Consider the following 22,720-nt stretch of genomic DNA (forward strand, 5'->3'; position numbering starts at 1 on the left):
TCATACCTGAATATCCCCAGAGAAGTTGTTGTGCTAGAATGTAATTAAATCTTTTCTTAAAAAAAGAATTGTCACAATTTTCACATGATGACTACAGAAATTAGTCTGTATCTTAAGATAATACTGTTTTGTATTAACACTGTTTGTCTTAATATATCATTATGTAAAACAAAAGCCATAAACAAAATTCCAAACATTGCAAATTTTACATTTTAGATTTAAACATGTATTTTAATGCAAAGTAAATCTCAGCTATATATGGTCAGAAAATCTTAGTTTAGAAAGAAAGCAAAGAAAGGAATATGTACTTTATATGTCCAAATTACATTTCAACCACAGAAATAAAGTCATTTAATAAGCTCCCAATGGGCTTTTTGTACAGGCCATCATCACATCTATACTAATAAAAGGATAATATGCTAATTAGACCAGATAGACCCGACGTCTTCTGGACATCCTTCCGCATGTCCTTCTGGACAAAGCCACAGTGTGGGGCCAAGGCAGAGGTGGTTAGGGGTGATCAGGCCAGCAGGAGAGAGCGGTTAGGGGCTATCAGGCTGGCAGGGGAGCAGTTAGGGGCATCAGGCAGGCAGGCAGAGGAGGGGTTGGGGACAATCAGGCAGGCAGAGGCTATTAGAGGTGATCAGGAAGGCAGGCAGAGAGGTTAGGGGTGATCAGCAGGCAAGCAGGTGAGCGGTTAGGAGCCAGCGGTCCTGGATTGTGAGAGGGATGTCCGACTGCCGGCCTGACTTGCCAGCATCACTACTCTTGTGCTTTGTGGCCATTATAGAGTAGAATAAGGGTTACTTGAACACAGCACTGTGATAGTCTATCTGATAACTGAGGTGGCTACTGAACCATAGGTAACTGAAACCGTGAAAAGCAAAACCATGGATAAAGGAGACTACTACAGAGACCATAAGCATACACTACTCCTTCTAGAAGCTGGACTATGACAGAATGTAAGAAAGTAAATCAAAGTCAAGGTTTGTTTTGTTTTCCCCAAAATGAGGAAGACTGAAACATGCTTACCTAATTGCTACAGGGAAAGGAGCAGTAGAGTTTGGGGAAAAATACAAGCAATAACTTAGTATTTAGCTTACGATTTTTAACGTGATACATGTAAAAGGTAAAACTATCAAAATAATGAGACAGATTTTGTTTGAGCTACAGAATTAGAGAAGTACCTATTGCAGAGGAAAAAACAGGTTTTAATGTTATGCAGCACTACTTTCAAAACTGGCCAGTTTTTTACTGATAATCAGTAAACAGAAGTCCACAGTGCTTTGTGTCAACAAAATAACTGCATAATCATTAGAGCAAAAAATGTCTAATATTTGTGATGCTTCCTACCATAAGAAGGGAGCTCCATAAATATAATACTTTTAGCTTCCTTCTCCCACATTCACTAATCCCTCCTTCCGCACCACTCAAGCAAGTGGCATGACGTGTCTGATTGGTAAGTAAATAGAGAGAACTGTGCCTGTTCAGAAGTCTCCTTCTGGGGGCAGCTCCTCCATAAAGAAGCCTGTGGTATTACAGTGCCGCCTGAGACTAGATGGCTGTGCTAATGGGTTTAATTCTGGAGCTGAATTATAGAAGCCCACTGCCTGACATGAGTCATGATCTCCAACACCAGAATGATCAGTAACACACTGGTGATTTTTACATCTATCTGCTGGACCCCTTTCTGTGTATCTTTACTAACTCAGATCTCAGGAAAGGAAAGCCAGGGCCATTTTTTGGGTCCCCATCAGCCCCTATATTATAGTGCTCCCAAAATATTAAAATTGTTCATGGCAATAAAGTAATTTTTGTCTGGAACAAAATTTATTTTTTAAACTAATAATCCTATATAATACAGGACATCATCACATCTATACTAATAAAATGATAATATATGCTAATTAGACCGGATAGACCAGACATCTTCCGGACATCCTTCTGCATGTCCTCCTGGACAAAGCCATGGTGTGGGGCCAAGGCAGAGGTGGTTAGGGGTGACCAGGCCAGCAGGGGAGGGCAGTTAGGGATGACCAGGCCAGCAGGGGAGGGCAGTTAGGGGCAACCAGGCTGGCAGGGGAGGGCAGTTGGGGGAAACTGGGCTGGCAGGGGAGGGCAGTTGGGGGCGACCGGGAAGGCAGGGGAGGGCAGTTGGGGGAGACTGGGCTGGCAGGGGAGGGCAGTTGGGGGTGATTGGGCTGGCAGGGAGGGCAGTTGGGGGCAATCGGACTGGCAGGGGAGCAGTTAGGCACCAATCAGGCTGGCAGGGGAGTGATTAGGGGGTGATCAGGCTGGCAGGCAGAAGCGGTTAGGGGCAATCAGGCAGGCAGGCAGGCGAGCGGTTGGGAGCTAGCAGTCCCGGATTGTGAGAGGTATGTCCGACTGCCGGTTTAAACTGGCAGATGGACATCCCCTGAGGGGTCCCATATTGGACAGGGTACAGGCTGGGCTGGGGGACACCGCCCCTCCCCCCAGTGCACGAATTTCTTGCACTGGGCCTCTAGTATAAAAATAACAAGGAAGATGCCCAGGACACAGTTACCTATCACCCATATAGCCAAATAAAAATATTGAAAAAGATTATTAAATAATCATAAGAATGGGAGCCTAACACTTAAATCAAGGTTTTAAAAAAGTGAACATGAAGACAATTCCTGGAGAACTAAGCCACACATTATGAATGACAAACAAAACAGTGAAGACATCCCATCTAGTGTATGAGTCCAAAGAACATTAACCAACAGCCAGAGACAAAATATACTGTGAATGAAATAATCCCAAAATAGCAAATCAGAATCCACAGTAGATGAGAAAATGAAGACATACAAAGTGGGAAGACTCAACTCTATAAAGATGTCAAATTACCTAAGTTATTATATATGTTTTAATGCATCCCTAAAAATATAACAACAGACACCCCATCCACCTAAGGCTAGAAAAGCAAGTAGTTGCCATTCCTGTGCCTAGGACATTTAAAAATCTTTGAGTAAAAGCACAGTATTATTCCGTTGGCCTTGTACCCTTCCTACCTGACTAGTTCTTAATAACTTTTGGCAGATTTCTAAATTCATATCCACCTCAGAAACTATTGGCCATTAACAAAAATATTCTCTTCAAAAGAAGGTAATACATCGCACAATGAAATACCACAGCAATAATAAAGGAAGATCTATAACTCCATGCAAAAACCTTGATGATGTCACAAATATTAAAGTAATAGAAGCAGACACAAAGAGTACATACTGTTTGATTCCTTTTATAGATAGGACAAATAACTACCTGAATTTAGTCAGTGTGATTAAAAGTCAGGATCATGGTTACCCCTGAGTGAGAAGGACTGAAAAAGGCATGGGAGGAGTTTCTGGGTGTTGGCGATCTTGTTTTTTTTTAACTAGGTGTTTTCAGTTTGCAAAATTTCATTAATCTTACATTTATAATATGTATACCTTTTTGTATGCATATTATATTTCAATGCAAAGTTTTTATACCAGAATATAGTAACAAATTTGAAAAATAACAATTTGTAAAACTTTGGAGCAAACAATGGCAGAGTTATAGGAATGCATATTCAGACTCCCAAAAAAGCTACTTGAAGTTGACAATTCCCATCAATGTCACAGTTACTACCTCATAGTTACAGATTCCTTATGGTAAACAGTATTTACATATTCATTTTCCTTTAGTCTCACTTTGACTCCACCCTTAATTTGCCTCCCCAATTCCAATTCCTTTAGTTTATATTTAAATGAATTAACCCTTTGCACTCACTTGCTTTTTTCTCGAGCTGCTACTGATGCTAACCGTGTCAAGTCACACTCAACATCCGAGTGCAAAAGGTTAAGATGTACAATCATTACAACTTTTCCTTCTGTCATTACCTTTGAAAATACCAACCTATATAATAAAAGGATAATATGCAAATCGACCGAACGGCAGATGACTGGTCGCTATGACGCACACTACCACCAGGGGGCAGATGCTCAACACAGGAGTTGCCCCTAAGTGGTCAATGCGCTCCCACAGTGGGAGTGCCACTTAGCCAGAAGCCAGGCTCATGGATGGCGAGCACAGCGGCGGTGGCGGGAGCCTCTCCCGCCTCCATGGCAGTGCTAAGGATGTCCGACTGCTGGCTTAGGCCTGCTTCTCACAGTCCCTGACAATCAGACATCCCCCGCGGGCTGCTGGACTGCGAGAGGGTGCAGGCCGGGCTGAGGGACTCCCCATCCCCTCAGTGCACGAATTTTGTGCACCACGCCTCTAGTATGCTATAAAAGACACATCACAAAGAATATGCTTTACAACCTTAACCAGTGAAATAAAACCAGAATTTTCAAGATGATATCTAACTTAGAAGAAGTTTAGGCAATAGTCTTAGAAGGGAAAGGATGCTTGCAAAAGTTGCAAGATAATATCAAACTTAGAACCATAATAATTTTCCCCAAAGCTATTCTGTCTTTTCCTAAAAAGAATTTTTAATAAAGGATATCCATCCTTTGCTAGGGCCCTAGGAGTCCCTTTTCCTGCCACTGTTGTGAGTTCATTTTATCTGTCTGCATTTCCCCTGGTTGGCCCTGCCCCTGATTGCCCCCCCCACCCCAACAGGGGGTGGGGCTGGCTGGCCAACCTCCTGCAGACCCTCTCCCCACCTGGGCCCACTCCAGATAGGTCCCTCCCACCCTGATCAGGGGCAGGGCCTCCAGCCAAACACCCATGGTCCCTCCCCCAGGCCGCTGGCCCCAATCTATATCCCTCACCCCATTTGGGGATGGGGCTGGCTGGCCCACTGCTCACAGCCCCTCCCCATGGCCGGCCCCACCCCCAATCGGCCCCCTAACCCCAACTGGGGGTGGGGCCTACTGGCCAATCACCCGTGGCCCCTTTCCCCAGCCAGCCTGGCCCTGATAGGCCCCAATTGGGGCGGGCTGGCTGGCCAACCTCCCGCCATCTCCTCCTCCCAACAGACCCAGCCCCGATCCGCCCTGATTGGGGCCAGGTCGGCCAGGCCCCACCCGTGCACGAATTCATGCACCGGGCCTCTAATTTTTTATAAATAGGTTTATTTTTAAAAAGCTAGACTATAATACCTCGGGTTTGGGCAGCTTCCTTTAAAGCAGCTAGAAGATGAGGCTTCAAGTTATCCAAAATAAATCTTCCTTCAAGACCTGGGAAAAGGGCCCTAAAAAGCGAAAGGACCACAACAATGATAATCTTCTAACAATTCTAAAATAAATTATTAAATAATTTCAAGCCAATTAAATGTACTATTTTATATAAATGAATGCACATATCAAATCACACGGCAATACTTTTTGATCAAATATTAATGAGCCTTCACTTTAAACCATGAGGGCATCGTGCACCACATGCATACCTAGAAATACTCTATAAGCATCTCAGAATAAAATTAATTTTATCTTCTGAAATGCCAATATACATCCTTAGCTATAAAGAATTACTTAACTGTATTTTAATTCATTTAAATTTCATAAAATAATTCATTGACAAATCTTAGTTATTATTTGCACTTAATAACCATTTTGTTATTAAAATTTCTGAAAAAAATTGCTAAGATAACATTTTTACAAATTGATTTTAGAGAGAGAGGAAGGTGTGGGGAAAGAGAAGCATCTATTTGTTATTACACTTATTTATACATTCATTGGTAGATTCTTGCATGTGCCTTGACCAGGGATCAAACACACAACCTTGGCATTTGGGGATGATGCTCTAACCAACTGAGCTACTTGGCCAGGCCTCAGATAATTTAATTAATAAAAGTGAATAGTTTGACTTTAGGATGTAAAAATGTATCCATTCGTATTTTAAAAAGTATTATATTTCTGCAAAAGTCTTCCTTATAAAATCTACATTGATAATGGATGAATTTCACAATAAAGGACTGTAAATGTGAGCAGGGACAGGAGTCTCTAACAGTAAATCCGTATTTTTAAAAGTGTGGTCTATACCTTGGATAGTCTTCTGAGGTAATATAAATAACATCTTGATCTGATACAGATGAGGAGAAGGGAATAAAATTTCCATTTTGTAAAGGTAGCAGCTCCAACCCAAGCAGTTCACTATAAGCTTGGTCCGACAGCACGAATTCTAAGAGGTGAAGCTTTTCTTCAGCACTACCCAGGTGTACAGACTTCCTCAGCACCTGCCGCACCCACGCAGGTGTCACCTTCCGCACAGGTTTCTCACTGGAGGCAGTGAGCTGCACGGCTGCAGCCAGATTCGCTGGTACCTTGACAATCTGCTTTCCTGAGCTATGGAGGTAGTTGAGCACAGTCTTTGTGTGTTCCAAACTTTCATCAAGTTCTGAGAAGTAAGCCTGCTCCAACTTGACCCAGTGATTGCTAATAGAATAAATAACCGCATTCTGGAACAGCTCACTGAACAGAGGCTCTAACACCGGTTGCCAGTGCACCTTGACTTTGTTCACATCAGGCCAAAGCTTATAGATTATGTCAACTGACAAGGGAACATCGGAGCTCCTCTTTGACTCCAGGCGTTTTATAGAATCTAAGATCAGAGTAGCATAGGCTTTAGGGACAACATTCATGATCAGAAATTCATTCCATAAGGCAGCCGGATCTCTCCACTGGTCCAACTCTCTCCATTTTATGCTTCTGCGATTGTCAGTCAGGCCAAAGAACCCGCTGATGTGAACTGGAAGGCCCGTTTTACTCTCCTCGCCAGGAGGCAAGGGAAGAAAACAAAATGCTTTTCCTGAGAAGTCAGATGCTGCTCCTTTTTCTTCATCATCTCGGTTTGATAAAGACATAGCGATTCCAATGGTTGGGATGAATTTCAATTCATCAGCTAAAGAATCAAGTTTACTACTAATTCCTCGCCCACCCACACTGTTACACACCAACCAAGATGTCTTTTGTGTGTCCTTCTTACTCTCGTCTTCTAAAACTATATTTATATGATATGTTACACAGGTTATGCTATTGCTTGGAATCTTTTTACAATAGTTACTTATAGCAGTTTCCAGAATCTTGACAGAATTTGGCCGTTCCTGTTTCAGGGCCTTATTCTCACTCGCAGTCACTCTAAACACTAGTTTCTCTGTTCCATCAGCTTCTCGGACATGTAAGGAGACATCCTGCACACTTTTCAGAAACAGCAGCACTGTGTCTGCATCTGCCCTAAAAGATTCAAACAACTCAAGAACCTTTTGCTTATTGTAGAGGTTACTACTAAGCTGGGAAGGTTGAAGGCGAAGAGGAAAACGGAAAAATGTTCCTGGAAAATGGCCGTTTATAAACATTTCCTTGGTGCTTCCAAAAATGCCAATAAATGGCGCAAACTGGTCTGGAAGTTCACTAATTTCTTTGCTGTCATCTTTGAGATTCCAACATTGACCTGATTCGTGTGGACCAAAAAGTGTTTGGTGAGGATCCAACATCCCAATCTGGTCACCACTAAAAATACAAGGAACATCTGTAAAAAAAGAGAATAAATAAATAAAAATTAAGCAGTCATGATCAACTCTGAAGTTTAATGGACAGTTATAATTATACTTACAATGCATAATTACTATAAAAATATTACACCATTTGCAACAACATGAATGGAACTGGAGAGCATTATGCTAAGTGAAATAAGCCAGTCGGTGAAAGATAAATACCACATGATCTCACTCATTTATGGATAATAAAGAACAACATAAACTGATGAACAAAAATAGATACAGAGGCAAAGAAGCATCGAACAGACTGTCAAACTACAGCAGGAAGGTAGGGGAGGGTGGGGAGGGGGTAAGAGATCAACCGAAGGACTTGTATGCATGCATATAAGCATAACCAATGGACACAAGACACTGGGGCGGGGAGGGGGGGCAGGGAGGGGGAGAAATGGCATATGCCGGGAGGGGGTAAGGGAGGCCAGGGGGAGGTCAATGGGGGGAAAAAAGGAGACATACGTACTACTATTTGTAATACTTTAAACAATAAAATAAAATTTAAAAAATTAACTAAGTTTTCAAATTTTAATTTAAATAAAAATATTACACATGAAAAAGCATAAGCCATAAAGTGACTCCAAAATAGATTTATCTAAAGAAAAAAACTAAATATAGCACAAAAATATAATTCTTTGAACATGAAAAATAATGATTTCTCTCTTGATTCAATAAGTAACAGCATAAAGATTTTACATGATTATTATGAAAACCTAAGATATATCTTCCAACACTTATTAAACAATTAAAATATGTAGTCATTGGATATCTACACTCAACCCCACAGCCATGTGAACCCAATTAAACAGAACAGAGTTGCATCTATGCTCAAAATGAAAACTTCAATGATAGATTCTCTGAAGGAAGAGAGGCAGAGAAGTAACAGGAAAAATTCTGCCACCAAATTACTCAGTAAGCATCTGACCTTAAGTGAGTGCTGAAATGAGTTCCCTCGGTTGATGTGCATCCCTATGCTTCTCACAATAGATGTGCCCCTCAGGTTGGGAGCATCTGACCACACTAAACCTCAGGGTAGTGCTTCCAGGCACATTTTTTGTATAGCATGACCACTAAATTGATATTAACTGCTTCACCTGTTCTTTAACCAAAGGCAAAGTGATATTTAAACACTGGGAGAAAAATTAGACATGTCAGAACTGCTGTATCATGAGAAATCCTTCAACACGGTGCCTTTAAGGACTTCCCGAGGGTAATCCGGATGTTTTGTCTCTCATGCTGACTATAGCACCTAACCTTCATGCATGATGCAACTCCAATGAAGTCCACCTTTAATATTTATTGCCATCAACTGCAGGCTCAGTTGTCACAACCACCAACTCCTAAACTCTCAGGTATTTAAAGCAGGAAATGTTACATCCACAAACCTAGCTGCTAAATTGATCAAAAGTGTGGTCTGTAACACCCTCGTCCATAGACTGTGTACACACTCCATTAACCTTTTGCACTCGGATGTCGAGTGTGACTCGACATGGTTAGCATTAGAATAAAGGAATCGAGAAAAAAGCGAGTGCAAAGGGTTAAAATTATGCCTGACAATTGTACAGCATGACCCACGACCTTCACAGATCCTTAGATTAGAGAACAGCACTCCAGTTAATACTACTGCTCATAAATATGATTATTCTCTAATGGGGAACAAATCTAGAGGGAGATGCAGATATTGGCAGTCTGCCAGACTCTGACTAATCAATTAATTCTTGTACAACAGTCTCCACACTTATGCCATTCACATATGTGCCCCATGCTTAAAAACTGATCTGAGGGGTAATATTCAAATAGTTTAACGCATGAACATTAATAGTCATGTGTAATCCTATATAATAAAGAGGTAATATGCAAATCGACCATCACACTCTCACAAGAGGCCGGTAGGGGGGCTAGTGAGGAATGACCAAACGACTGAACAAGCAGGCTGCATGGGGCGACCAGGCTGGCAGGGGGGTTAGTGAGGGATGACCAAACGACTGAATAAGCAGGCTGCATGGGGGCGACCAGGCCGGCAGGGGGATTAGTGAGTTACGACCAAATGACTAAACAGCAGGCTGCGTGGGGCCACCAGGCTGGGGGTGGGGCAGTTGGGGGTGATCAGGCCGGCAGAGGGGGCAGTTGGAGGCAACCAGGCTGGCAGGGGAGGCAGTTGGGGGTGATTAGGCTGGCGGCAGGGGCAGTGAGTGACTAGGCTGGTGGGTGGGGGCATTTGGGGGAGACCAGGCCGGCAGGAGGGGGCAGTTAGGGGTGACCAGGCTGGCAGAGGCGGGCAGGTGGGGGCAACCAGGCTGGCAGAGGGGGGCAGTAAGAGGTGACCAGGCCAGCAGCGGCGGGGGGGGGAGAGTTAGGAGCAACCAGGCTGGCAGGGAAGGGGGAGTTGGGGGCGACCAGGCTGGCATGCAGAGGCAGTGAGGGGCAATCAGGTCAGCAGGGAGGGGGGGGGGAGTTAGGGGCAACCAGGCAGGCAGACAGGTGAGCGATTAGGAGCCAGAAGTCCAGGATTGTGAGAGGGATGTCTGACTGCCAGTTTAGGCCCAATTCCCAGGATCAGGCCTAAACCGGCAGTTGGACATCCCCCAAGGGGTCCCAGATTGCAGGCTGGGCTGAGGGGACCCCCCCCTCCCGTGCATGAATTTCATGCACCGGGCCTCTAGTAGTAATATAAAATTGTCATTTATGAATTAATTTTATTATATAAGTAATATGACTTAATACAATATTGTACAATATATAATAACTAGAGGCCCGGTGCATGAAATTCGTGCACGGAGGGGGGTTGTCCCTCAGCCCAGCCTGTACCCTCGCCAATATGGGACCGGTGGTATCGGGCCTAAACGGGCAGTCGGACATCCCTCTCACAATCCAGGACTGCTGGCTCCCAACTGCTCGCCTGTCTGCCTTCCTGATTGCCCCTAACCACTTCTGCCTGCCAGTCTGATCACCCCCTAACCACTCTGCTGCCAGCCTGTTTGCCCCCAACTTCCCTCCTCTGCTGGCCTGGTCACCCCTAACTGCCCTCTCCTGCAGGGTTGATCACCTCCAACTGCCCTCCCTTGCAGGCATGGTCCCTCTCAACTGCCCTCCCTTGCAGGCCGGGTGCCTCCTAACTGCCCTCTCCTGCTGGCCATCTTGTGGTGGCCATCTTGTGTCCACATGGGGGCAGGATCTTTGACCACATGGGGGCAGCTATATTGTGTGTTGCAATGATGATCAATCTGCACATTACTCTTTTATTAGATAGGATAGAGGCCTGGGATAGGGGTGGGGGCCAGCTGGTTTGTCCTGAAGGGTGTCCCGGATCAGGTTGGGGTTCCCTTGGGGCGTGGGGCGGCCTGAGCGAGGGGCCTGTGGTGGTTTGCAGGCCGGCCACGCCCCCTGGCAACCCAAGCGAAGGCCCTGGTATCTGGAATTTATTTTCCTTCTACAATTGAAACTTTGTAGCCTGGAGCAGAGCCAAGCCTGGGGCTCTGTCCGAGGCCGGTAGCCATTTGTGTTGGGGTTATAATTGAAACTTTGTTGCCTTAAGCGGGTGGGCCCAGCCAGGGTGTGTGGAAAGCTTTGCTTCCCCTGTTGCCAGCGGCAACCCTGGCCTGCTCTCTCAAGCTCCATTCTGCCGCCATTTGTTTGAATTTGTTTACCTTCTATAATTGAAACTTTGTAGCTTGAGTGGAGGCTTAGGCCTGGCCAGGGCAGGCGGAAAGCTTGGCTTCCTCTGTTACCTGGGAAACCTTGCTTTCTGTGGCTGTAGTCATCTTGGTTTGGGTTAATTTGCATGCTCGCTCTGATTGGATGGTAGGCGTGGCTTCTGGGTGTGTCGGAGGTATGGTCAATTTGCATATTTGTCTATTATTAGATAGGATGTAAATGCAATACAAAAATATAGGCTTATTAAAATTGGGCTATAGTGAGGGTGACCCTATGTCCCACTCATCAGGGGCCATTCCAGTTTAGGCCAGTTGATAATATACGCTCATGAGTTTCCCAGTTTTGATGATAAAGTATGTTATCACCCTAGCTATAGTTATATCTCTGCCAAGTCAATCTTTCCTCCTGCAAGTTCAAAATGCAAAAACAATTTGAAACTAAACTATAATGAGGGCCAATTCCATAATTTTTTTTTTATTACAAACTGTAGTAAATACTGAGAGCTTTGATTCTGGAAGAATAGCTATATACTCTTAGAGATGTCTATCCTAAGTTTCATGTATTTCCTGTTGTAACTACGAACCAGAAACCTCATATTCTTTCTAGATTCAAAACATGATTTCAAAGTAATCTTTAAAATACTCATAGGTTTAAGAGCAAAATTTTTATGAGAAAAATGTAGAGAAACCAGAATCACCTAAAAGATCTTTACTCTGTCAGTTATTTGATACCATTAAATATTACATTTTCCTCCTTACCCTCCTGGTATTTAAAAATATGTATAAGAGTATGTGAGAATTGGTTTGCCTGACTCAAACATTTCCAGTGTAAAATATTTCAGAGTAACAATTTTGTGTAAGCATTTCAAGAGCTACATTTCAAACCCTATATAAAATGACTTAATATATTATACCGATTACACTGTATTATAATGACATTAACTTTTAGCATCATATGATGAAGCTTTGATATAGTTACCATGGTAACTTCTGAAAACTCAAAACACAGGTATTTCATTGACACACTTCTTACCACTGACAGAAAAAAAATTGGAAAAAATTACTTTTTAAAACAGCATCATCTCTAAAGTTAAATAAATAAATGACACACTACAGGCTAAAACAATTTTCAATATCAAGATTGAAACCGAATACTATACCTGTTATGTGATAGACAGAATTGAAGCCAATTCCAAATCTTCCAACCTTCAAAGGGTCGTCCTTCTTCCTGCTTCTTGCTATTTCTTGAATACCATGCCAGTCCTCTGGGGTGAAAACTGCATTGTTGTATACATAGAGAGCTGACCCTGAATGTTAAAATGCACATGCACATATTCAGAAAGAAGTATGCTAAGGTATTCAGCTCTTTTAAGAACTTCCTCCACATAAAGTTGCTTATTTGATGGGAAGATGAAAAGAAGTGAATGGAATGACTGAATTCTGCATTATAATGCCAACTGTTTTCAGAATAAAAATAAAGAACAAATTAATGGTAAAAATTATCAGCAGAAGGATTATAGCACTGTTGACCAAAAATTCAAAAAGGAAAAATTAGCCCAGCTGGCGTGGTTCAGTGGTTGAGCATCAACCTATGAACCAGAAAGTTACGGTTCAATTCCCAGTCAGGGCATATGCCCAGGTTGTGGGCTCGATCCCCAGTGTGGGGTGTGCAGGGGCAGGCAGCCTATCGATGATTCTAATCATTGATGTTTCTATCTCTCTCTCCCTCTCTCTTCTCTGAAATCAGTAAAAATATTTTTAAAGAAAAAATTAAGGGTATTCTGGCACTTAAACACTCAAAATACAGGGCAAACAAGGAAATTAATCACTTTGCAAAATATGTTTCTCGATAGCATATTAATTATTTTTTGCAAATTAGATTATTTATAAATATACTAAGGAGACTTTCTACTGGTATCTGAAGAAACCTTATTAATATACTAGAGGCCTGGTGTGCAAATTCATGCACAGGTAGTGTCCTTCGGGGTGGCCTGCAGGGATGGGGCCGAAACTGGCAGTCCTATGCCACCTGCCACTCCTGCTCATCCCGGCCCTGCTGCGCCTGCCATGGGCTTGCGCCCAGTCAATCCTGATAGGGAGAGGCTTGCGCCGCCATAGCGGCGCTCACCAGCTGTGAGCCCTGCGTCTGGTGCTCATCCCGAGGTGGGTGGAGGGGGGGCAGGACCCGATTGGCCCTCCGGGCGGGCGGTGGGACACCCTTGCCAGCTCGGATCTGAATCCGTCCCGCTGACATTCGCACCAGTTGTTGGGAGCCACCTGGTGGCTGCTTTAATATCGTTTCTTCCTTGCAAAGCCTCTAGGGAGGGGAAGTGGCCATGGTGCCCGAGGCCGACTTCCAGGAGGCTGGTGGCGCTGTTGGGATCATGCTGGCGGCACCGGTCCATCGGTGCCTGGCCTGTTCTCCAGAAATTGGATCTACAGGATTACCGAGGGAGTGAGTGGCTGCTGCCAGGCTGGTGGGCTGCCTGGACGGGTCGGTCAGCTGAGCAGCGCTCCTGCTGTGGGAGCTCACTGACCACCAGGGGGAAGCTCCTGCATTGAGCATCTGCCCCCTGGTGGTTAGTGCATATCATAGCGACCAGTCGACAGGTCATTTGGTCATTCAGTATTCGGTTGCTTAGGCTTTTATATATATAGACTAGAGGCCCATTGCCTGAAGATTCATGCAATAGGCCTTCCTTTCCCTGGCTGCCGGCATCAGTTTTCCTCCAGCACCAGGGACCCAGGCCTTCGCTCTGGCCACAGCCTTCCATCTTTGCTCTGGCCAGAGCCTTCAGTCTTCGCTCCAGCCAGAGTGCCGCTCCTGTAGCTCCCTCCGCCCCCCACCATCTCCCTTATAGCAAGCTTCCCACCCTGCCCGGCCGCTCTGCGCCTGCATGCATGCTGCCCAGAGACCCAGAGAGGCTGGGGGGGTGGGGTCGCCGCCATATTTGTCAGGTTAATTTGCATACTCACTCCTGATTGGCTGGTGGGCATCGCAAAGTGATGGTCAATTTGCATATTTCTCTTTTATTAGTGTGGATTATTTCAAAAAGTGAACAATAATCCAATAATCATCTTGTGTTTGTATTTGGCAGCTTCTGTATTTTTCTATACAAGGCACTACTAGTATAATTTAAAAAGTCCTTAATTTGACACATTTTTAAGTAAGCACATCAGAAGGATATCACCCTGTCTCTAAAGTAGTTCCTTTAAAAAGTTTTAATTATAATTCTGCACAAAATATTTTTAGAACTCTACTTTTTGAGATTTATATTCAGAATCTCTAATATTCTTTGAATATATTCAACTATAGTAACTTATCATACTTTAAAATAATGAACATTTTTTTTTGAAAATATTACTGAAGTATAACGTACATGGGGCGGGAAAAGTAGGTTTACAATTGTGAGTATGCGAAACACAGAGTTAATTCTTATATTATTATTTATTAACTACTGGATTATTTTCTATACAAACTGTAAACCTACTTTTGCCTGACCCTATACCTACAATAAAGTACCAAGTTTTAAGTGTACAGTTTGATGTATTCTTACAAAGTGAATAAACCTGTATAACATTCATCCAAATTAATTATAGAGAACATCCCAGCATCCCAGAAGCCTCTTCTCATGTGATTATAAAATCAAGCACAGATATGTGGATGTGGGCCAAACATAGTTGTTTTACAAAAATGGTGTGACTGCTATTTGTAAAACAGTCAAAGTAGGAATATGAAAATAGCCAAGACTGCTGAGGCTTTTTTGAGAAGGACAAAGAAAGAACACAATTATTAAAGTGGATTCTAGAGCCAGGTAAGTTTGAATATCAGACCCAGTCTATGTTATCACTTCAGGCAAAACTAAAGCCATTAAGGCTCAGTTTCCTCACACGTAAAATAAGGATGAGAACAGTATATGCCCACAAAGTGCTGAGGATCAAATGAGACAATTCAGATGAGGGACTCAGCACAATACGCAGCATTGAGAAGACACATAAAAAAGTCAGGTATTATTACTGTTATAATTATTAGTAGTATATGATAATGTTAGTGTTTATCATTAACAAAATAAACATTATAGGAATATTGATAAAATCAATGCAACAGCTAATTCGAGCTGGTTTTAAAATGGCATCTAGCAAGCATTGCCTGGTTCTGCCTGCTCCAAATGCCCATTAAAAATACCTAAGACAACAAAGAAACAAGGACCAACCACAAAAACTCACAACACTGAACACCAGGGCTGAAAATGAACCTCTTGCCAGAATCTAGAAAAAAATAGCATAACTATGAGACCCACGGAAGGGAATTAGAAATCCAGCCATGAAGCACAGCAGCCAGCCTGAAGGAAGGCCCACCCCTGCCTTCCTGGTGTTAACTAGAAAACTGGGCAGCAGACCTTTTAATGCCTGACTACTTTCATAAAACACTTGTTAAATTATAGAATAATAGATGCTTGTGTTTTTTTTTCCAAATAAAAAAGTATTTCCTATAATAAAGAATTTCCTCCTCACATCCCCACCCTCCACGGTTTTTTGAAGTGTCAAAACTACTGTTCCCTATCCTACACATCAGTGCAACTCTAGAAAGAAGGAACAGGTGAAAAATACTCTGTAAGTGGAACGGTCCTATCTGCTGGCTGTCAGAGCTCTTCTCACACCCTGGCTTGTCGGCGTCATAACCAGGCAATGCACATACACAAGCCCTCTTCAGCAAGCAGAGACCTGGGTGAGAGGCAGGTAGACATAGCCTTCTTAACTGGTTTCTGCATCTAGCAGGTATAATCTAGATATTGTTTAAGGTTTTTAATCAAGGTATAATTCTGATCTTACTCATCCTGGAATGAAGAGGGAAGCTGTATATTTTGCCTTTGCTCCAATCTACTTGAGTCTCACTGAATCTCTGCCTCCATCCCTGAGATCAATTTTAAAATATTCCACATTTATCCTAATCAAAAGGGTGTGCTCTGGGATTAAAAATGGTGGCAGAGTAAGTGGATGCTCCCAGGAACAAACTGATAGTACAACTAAAATACAGAAAAACTTCCTGAATAATCAACGGAAAACTCGCAGGAGAGAACCCTGACACTCGAGGACCAAAAGTGAAGACTGCATAGAGACTGGTAGGGGGGACAGAGGTGTGAAAGGGCTGGCCAGCCACCCATAGACAGCAACTGAAGTCCCGGAAAGATATCTCAGCTGTGGGGGGTTGCCACTGAGAACTCTGGGATCTAATCCCCAAGCTGGGCCCCCCAGCAGAGAGCACCAGAACTGAGGAGGGTACCCACATAATATCGGGCTGTGAAAAGCAGCGGGGTACTGTCTGCCAGGGAGAGATGGCTGGAAATTCTGGCACCCTCTTAAAGGGCCAATGCACAAAATTCCCTGTGGAGCCACCCAACTTGGGCTCTGGCAAAGTGAGGGTAAAGTGGACTGGAACTGTGAAGGCAGAAGCCAGGGCTGGGGACTCGAGGGATAGAGCTCAGAAGGCAGACACCCTAAGTTTCCAGGGCTGAGTCACTACCTCATGCAATGGAGGACATCTTTCCCACATAGACATTTGCCTTGCCTGGGGGGAAGACAGACGACACATCCTATTAGAAAACACCTTGCACTGAGGTCACTTAAGAGATTAAAAATAACAATCAGTAGCAACTGCCCCACCCTGTTGAACAAAACTCTCCTGGGGACAACTGCCTGGGGGGCAATTCAGGTCAGAATCCTATCAGTCCGTAGGCAGAGGCAGTCCCTGGGGGCTTTGAGTTTAAGCCTGATCTAATTAGTGAGAAACAGCCTTTAACACTGTCCTGCACTAGAGATTAAGAGGTGTAGAGGATCTATCTAATTCATAGTCACAAACCCAAACAGAAAGCCAAAATGAGGAGACAAAGAAACAATCCCTAAATGAAAGAACAAGAGAATTCTCCAGAAAAAGATATAAATGAAGCAGAGATAAGAAATTTATCTGAATCAGAGTACAGAGTAATGATGGTAAAAATGCTCAACAGCATGAAAAAAGATAGAGTAACTATGAAAAAAGAACATTCTGAGATAAAGAATGACATAACACCAATAAAGAACACATTGGAAGGAAAACACAGCAGATTAGGGGAACCTGAGGATCAAATCAGTGAATTAGAAGACAGAGTTGAAAACATCACTCAATCAGAAAATCAGAAAGAAAAAACAATTAAAAAACAGGAGTACAGCTTAAGGGAGCTGTGGGACAATGGAAATGTAACAATATTAGAATAGCAGGTGTGCCAGAAGAGGCAGAAAGGGAGAAAGGCATAGAGAAGGTGTTTGAAGAAATAATGGCAGAAAACTTCCCTAACCTGGTTAAGGAAAAACTCACAGAAGTTAAGGAGGCACAGAGAAACCTAAACAAGAAAAACCCAAACAGGCCCACGTCCAGACACATCATAATTAAAATGCCAAAAATTAAAGATAAAGAGAGTATCTTAAAGGCAGTAAGAGAAAAGAAAACTGTTACCTACAAAGGAGTTCCCATAAGGCTGACATCTGATTTCTCATCAGAAACTCTACAGGCCACTCAAGGTAATGGAAAGCAAGGATCTGAGACCAAGATTACTATATCCAGCAAGGAACTTCATTCAAAATAGACGGTCAAATAAAGAGCTTCCCAGACCAGAAAATGCTAAAGGAGTACATCACCACCAAACCAGCATTACAAGAAATGCTAAAGGGACTGCTGTAATGAGCACAAGAAACAAAGAGAGAAACCTAGCCATACAAAAATATAATGGCAATAAATCAGTATCTATCAATAATAACTCTGAATGTAAATGGATTAAATGCTCCAATCAAAAGGCGTGGGGTAGCAGAATGGATACAAAAACATGACCCAACTATATGCTGTCTACAAGAGACCCACCTCAAAATAAGACACACACAGGATGAAAGTGAAGGAATGGAAAAAAAAATTTTTCATGCAAATGGAAAAGAAAAAAAGCGGAGTAGCAATACTCATATCTGACAACATAGACTTTAAAATGAAGGCCATCACAAGAGTCAACAAAGGTCACTACATAATACTAAAGGGATCAATCCAACGAGAGGATATAACCCTGGTAAACATACATGCACCCAACATCGGAGCACCTAAATATATAAAACAACTTCTAGAGGACTTTAACTGAGAGATCAACAACAATACAGTCATAGTAGGGGACATTAACACCCCTCTGACTTCACAGGATAGATCTTCCAGAAAAAAACTTAACAAGGAAACAGAGACTCTAAAGGACACACTGGATCAGATGAATTTAATAGACATTTATAGATCATTTCACCCCAAAGCAGCAGAATATACATTCTTCTCAAGTGTACATGGATCATTCACAAAGATAGACCACAGGTTAGGACACAAAAGTCTCTACAAGTTCAAGAAGATTGAAATCATATCAAGCATCTTCTCAGATCACAGTGGAATGAAATTAGAAATCAACTACAGTAAAAACAACCAAAACATTCAAACACATGGAACCTAAATAGCATGTTATTAAACAATGAACAGGTTACCAATGAGATCAAGAAATAAAAAACTTCCTGTAAACAAATGAAAATGAACACACAATGACCCCAAATCTCTGGGACACAACAAAAGGAGTCCTGAGAGGGAAGTTCATAGCACTACAAGCATACCTCAAAAAAAAAAAACAACAACACACACACACACACACACACACAAAAAAAAAAAACACAAGAAAAATCAGCAATAAACTATTTAATCCTACAACTTAAAGAACTAGAAAGAGACCAACAAGAAAAGCCCAGAGTAAGTAGAAGGAAAGAAATAATAAAAATTAGAGCAAAAATAAATAACATAGAGACTGAAAAAACAATACAAAAAAATCAATGAAACCAATTGCTGGTTCTTTGAAAGGATAAACAAAATTGATAAACCATTAACCAGACTCATCAAGAAACAAAGAGGACCCAAATAAATAAAATCAGAAGCGAAAGTGGAGGAGTAACCACTGACACCACAGAAATACAAAAGATTGTAAAAAAATACTATGAACAACTATATGCCAACAAGCTGGACAATGTGAATGAAATAGATAAAACTAACACCTATACTCCTCAAATTATTTCAGAAAATCCAACAGGAAGGAACACTTTCAAATTCTTTTTATGAGGCCACCATTATCCTAATTCCAAAACCAGATAGAGACACTACAAAGAAACAGAATTACAGGCCAATATCCCTGATGAACATAGATGCTAAAATCCTCAATAGGATTCTCCCAAATCAGACCCAGCATTACATTAGAAAGATCATACACCATGACCAAGTGGGATTTATTCCAGGGATGAAAGGCTGGTACAATATTTGCAAATCAATAAACATGATACATCACATAAACAAACTATAAAGCAAAAATCACATGATCATATCGATAGATGCAGAAAAAGCATTTGACAAAATACAACATCCATTTTTGATAAAAACTCTCAGCAAAGTGGGAATAGAGGGAGCATATCTCAACATGAAACAGGCCATATATGACAACTATACAGACAACCTCATACTCAATGGGCAAAAACTAAAACCATTTCCCCTAAGCACAGGAACAAGACAGGGATGCCCACTTTCACCACTCCTGTTTGACATAGTACTGGAAGTGCTAGCCATAGTGATCAGACAAGAAGAAGAAATAAAAGGCATCCAAATTGGAAAAGAAGAAGTAAAACTGCTATTATTCACAGATGAAGTAAAAAACCCTAAAGACTCCATCAAAAAACAACTAGACTTAATAAATGAATTTGGCAATGTAGCAGGATACAAAATTAACACCCAGAAATCTATGGCTTTTTTATACACCAATAATGAACTCACAAAAAGAGTAACTAAAAAAAATCCCATTTATCATTGAAACAAAAAAATTAAGATACCTAGGAATAAACTTAACTAAGGAGGTAAAAGACCTATACTTGGAAAACTACAGGACACTGAAAAAAAGAGATAGAGGAAGACATAAACAAATGGAAGAATATACCGTGTTCATGGATTGGTAGAATCAACATCATACTACCCAAAGCAATTTATAGATCCAATGCAATCCCCATTTAAATACCAAGACAATATTTCACAGACCTAGAAAAAACTTTCCAAAAATTCATCTGGAATCAAAAAAGACCCTGAATAGCTGTAGCAATCCTGAGAAAAAAGAACAGAGTTGTAAGGATCACAATACCAGATATTAAACTACTAGAGGCCCGGTGCACAAAATTCATGCACGGGGAGGGGGGGTGTCCCTCAGCCCAGCCTGCACCCTCTCCAATCTGGGACCCCTTGAGGGATGTCTGACATCCCACTCACAATCCAGGACTGCTGGCTCCCAACTGCTCGCCTGCCTGCTTGCCTCATTGCTCCTAACCGCTTCTGCCTGCCAGCCTGATCACCCCCTGCCAGCCTGATCGACCACTCCCCTGCCAGCCTGATCGACGCTTAACTGCTCCCCTGCTGGCCCGATTGCCCCTACCTGCCCTCCCCTGCCAGCCTGGTCACCCCTAACTGCCCTCCCCTGTCAGCCTGGTTGCCCTTAACTGTCATCCCCTGGAGTCCTGGTCGCCCCCAACTGCCCTCCCCTGCTGGCCCAGTAACCCCTAACTGCCCTCCCTTGCCAGCCTGGTCGCCCCTAACTGCCCTCCCCTGCTGGCCTGGTCCTCCCCAACTGCCCTCTCCTGCAGGCCTGGATTCCCCCAACTGCCCTCCCCTGCAGGCCTGGTTGCTCCCAACTACCCTCCCCTGCAGGCCTGGTCTCCCCCACTGCCCTCCCTTGCAGGCCTGGGTCCCCCAAACTGTCCTCCCCTGCAGGCCTGGTCCTCCCCAACTGCCCTTCCCTGTAGGCCTGGGTCCCCCCCCAACTGTCCTCCCCTGCAGGCCTAGATCCCCCCAACTGCCCTCCTCTGCTGGCCTGAATGCCCACAACTGCCCTCTCCTACAGGCCATCTTGTGGTGGCCATCTTGTGTCCACATGGGGGCAGCCATCTTTGACCACATGGTGGTGGCCATCTTATGTGTTGGAGTGATGGTCAATTTGCATATTACTCTTTATTAGATAGGATATTACAAAGCCACTGTTTTAAAAACAGCCTGGTACTGGCACAAGAAGAGACATATAGACCAATTTAACAGAACAGAGAACCCAGAAGTCAACTCAAGCCATTATGCTCAATTAACATTTGACAAACGAGTCGAGAGCATACAATGCAGTCAAGACAGTTTCTTCAATAAATGGTGTTGGGACAATTGGACAGATACATGCAAAAAAATGAAACTAGACCACTAACTTACACCATACACAAAAATAAACTCAAAATGGTTAAAGGACTTAAACATAAGACGAGAAACCATAAAAATCTTAGAAGAATCCATAGGCAGCAAAATATCAGACATATGTCGTAGCAATATCTTTACTGATACAGCTCCTAACAAGAGAATAAACAAATGGGACTACATCAAAATAAAAAGCTTCTGCACAGCAAAAGAAACCATCAACAAAACAACAAGAAAGCCCACTGCATGGGAGAACATATTTGCCAATGTTATCTCTGATAAGGGTTTAATTTCCAACATTTACAGGGAACTCATACAACATAATAAAAGATAAATGATGCAATAAAAAAATGGGCAAAAGACTTAAATAGACACTTTTAGAAAGAGGACCTACAGAAGGCTGAGCGACATATGAAAACATGCTCAAAGTCACTAATCATCCGAGAGATACAAATCAAAATGACAATGAGGTACCATCTCACACCTGTCAGAATGGCTGTCATCAACAAGTCAAAGAATGACAAGTGCTGGTGAGAATGTGGAGAAAAAGGAACCCTCGTTCACTGCTGGTGGGAATGCAGACTGGTGCAGCCACTGTGGAAAACAGTATGGAGTTTCCTCAAAAAATTAAAAATGGAGCTCCCATTTGACCCACTTCTAGGAATATACCCCAAGAAATTAGAAACACCAATCAGAAAGGATATATGCATCCCTATGTTCATAGCAGCATAAGTTATAACAGCTAAGATTTGGAAACAGCCTAATGCCATCAGCAGATAAGTGGATTAAAACACTGTGGTACATCTACACAATGGAATACTATGCTGCTGTAAAAAAGAAGGAACTCTTACCATTTGCAACAGCATGGATGGACCTGGAGAGTGTTATACTAAGCGAAATAAGCCATTCAGAGAAAAATAAATATCACATGATCTCACTCATTTGTGGAATATAATGAACAACATAAACTGATGAACCAAAATAGAGCCAGAGAAAAAAATATTTTAGAATAGAAGTAATCCTGTTATTGCAGATTTTTAATATTTCCTGTAACTTTTGTGACATTATACTGTGTTAGTACAGTTTTGGTAATGTTATTATATTTAAAATATTTTTTCTTGATATATTAATTTTTATTACAAGTAATATTATGTTAAATCATTTTTCTTTTATTATTATTTTTAATTTCTTTATTAAGGTATTACATATGTGTCCTCATCCCTCCTAAAACATTTTTTGAAATACTTATGTTTATTGCATGTAACATTATTATATTTAAAATAATTT

General features: G+C 42.3%; 1 protein-coding gene across 3 annotated transcripts in view; it reads right to left on the reverse strand.

Annotated features, from left to right (window-relative positions):
- Positions 1–22,720, reverse strand: part of SACS (sacsin molecular chaperone) — a 56,119-nt gene that overhangs the window by 15,944 nt on the left and 17,455 nt on the right. Inside the window, exons 6-9 of one of the 3 annotated variants that reach the window (XM_028136322.2) lie at positions 12,288–12,434; positions 5,970–7,455; positions 5,088–5,179; positions 7–33 (exon numbers count right to left, since the gene is read on the reverse strand). The exons of 1 other annotated variant lie outside the window; for it this stretch is intronic. In XM_028136322.2, the coding sequence (XP_027992123.2) occupies positions 7–33; positions 5,088–5,179; positions 5,970–7,455; positions 12,288–12,434 (1,752 nt within the window). The remainder of the gene's footprint in view (positions 1–6; positions 34–5,087; positions 5,180–5,969; positions 7,456–12,287; positions 12,435–22,720) is intronic. One more of the 3 variants, XM_028136323.2, reaches the window with a different exon arrangement.

This window comes from Eptesicus fuscus, chromosome 8 (assembly GCF_027574615.1).
Source record: "Eptesicus fuscus isolate TK198812 chromosome 8, DD_ASM_mEF_20220401, whole genome shotgun sequence".
In the NCBI taxonomy this organism is placed as follows: domain Eukaryota; kingdom Metazoa; phylum Chordata; class Mammalia; order Chiroptera; family Vespertilionidae; genus Eptesicus; species Eptesicus fuscus.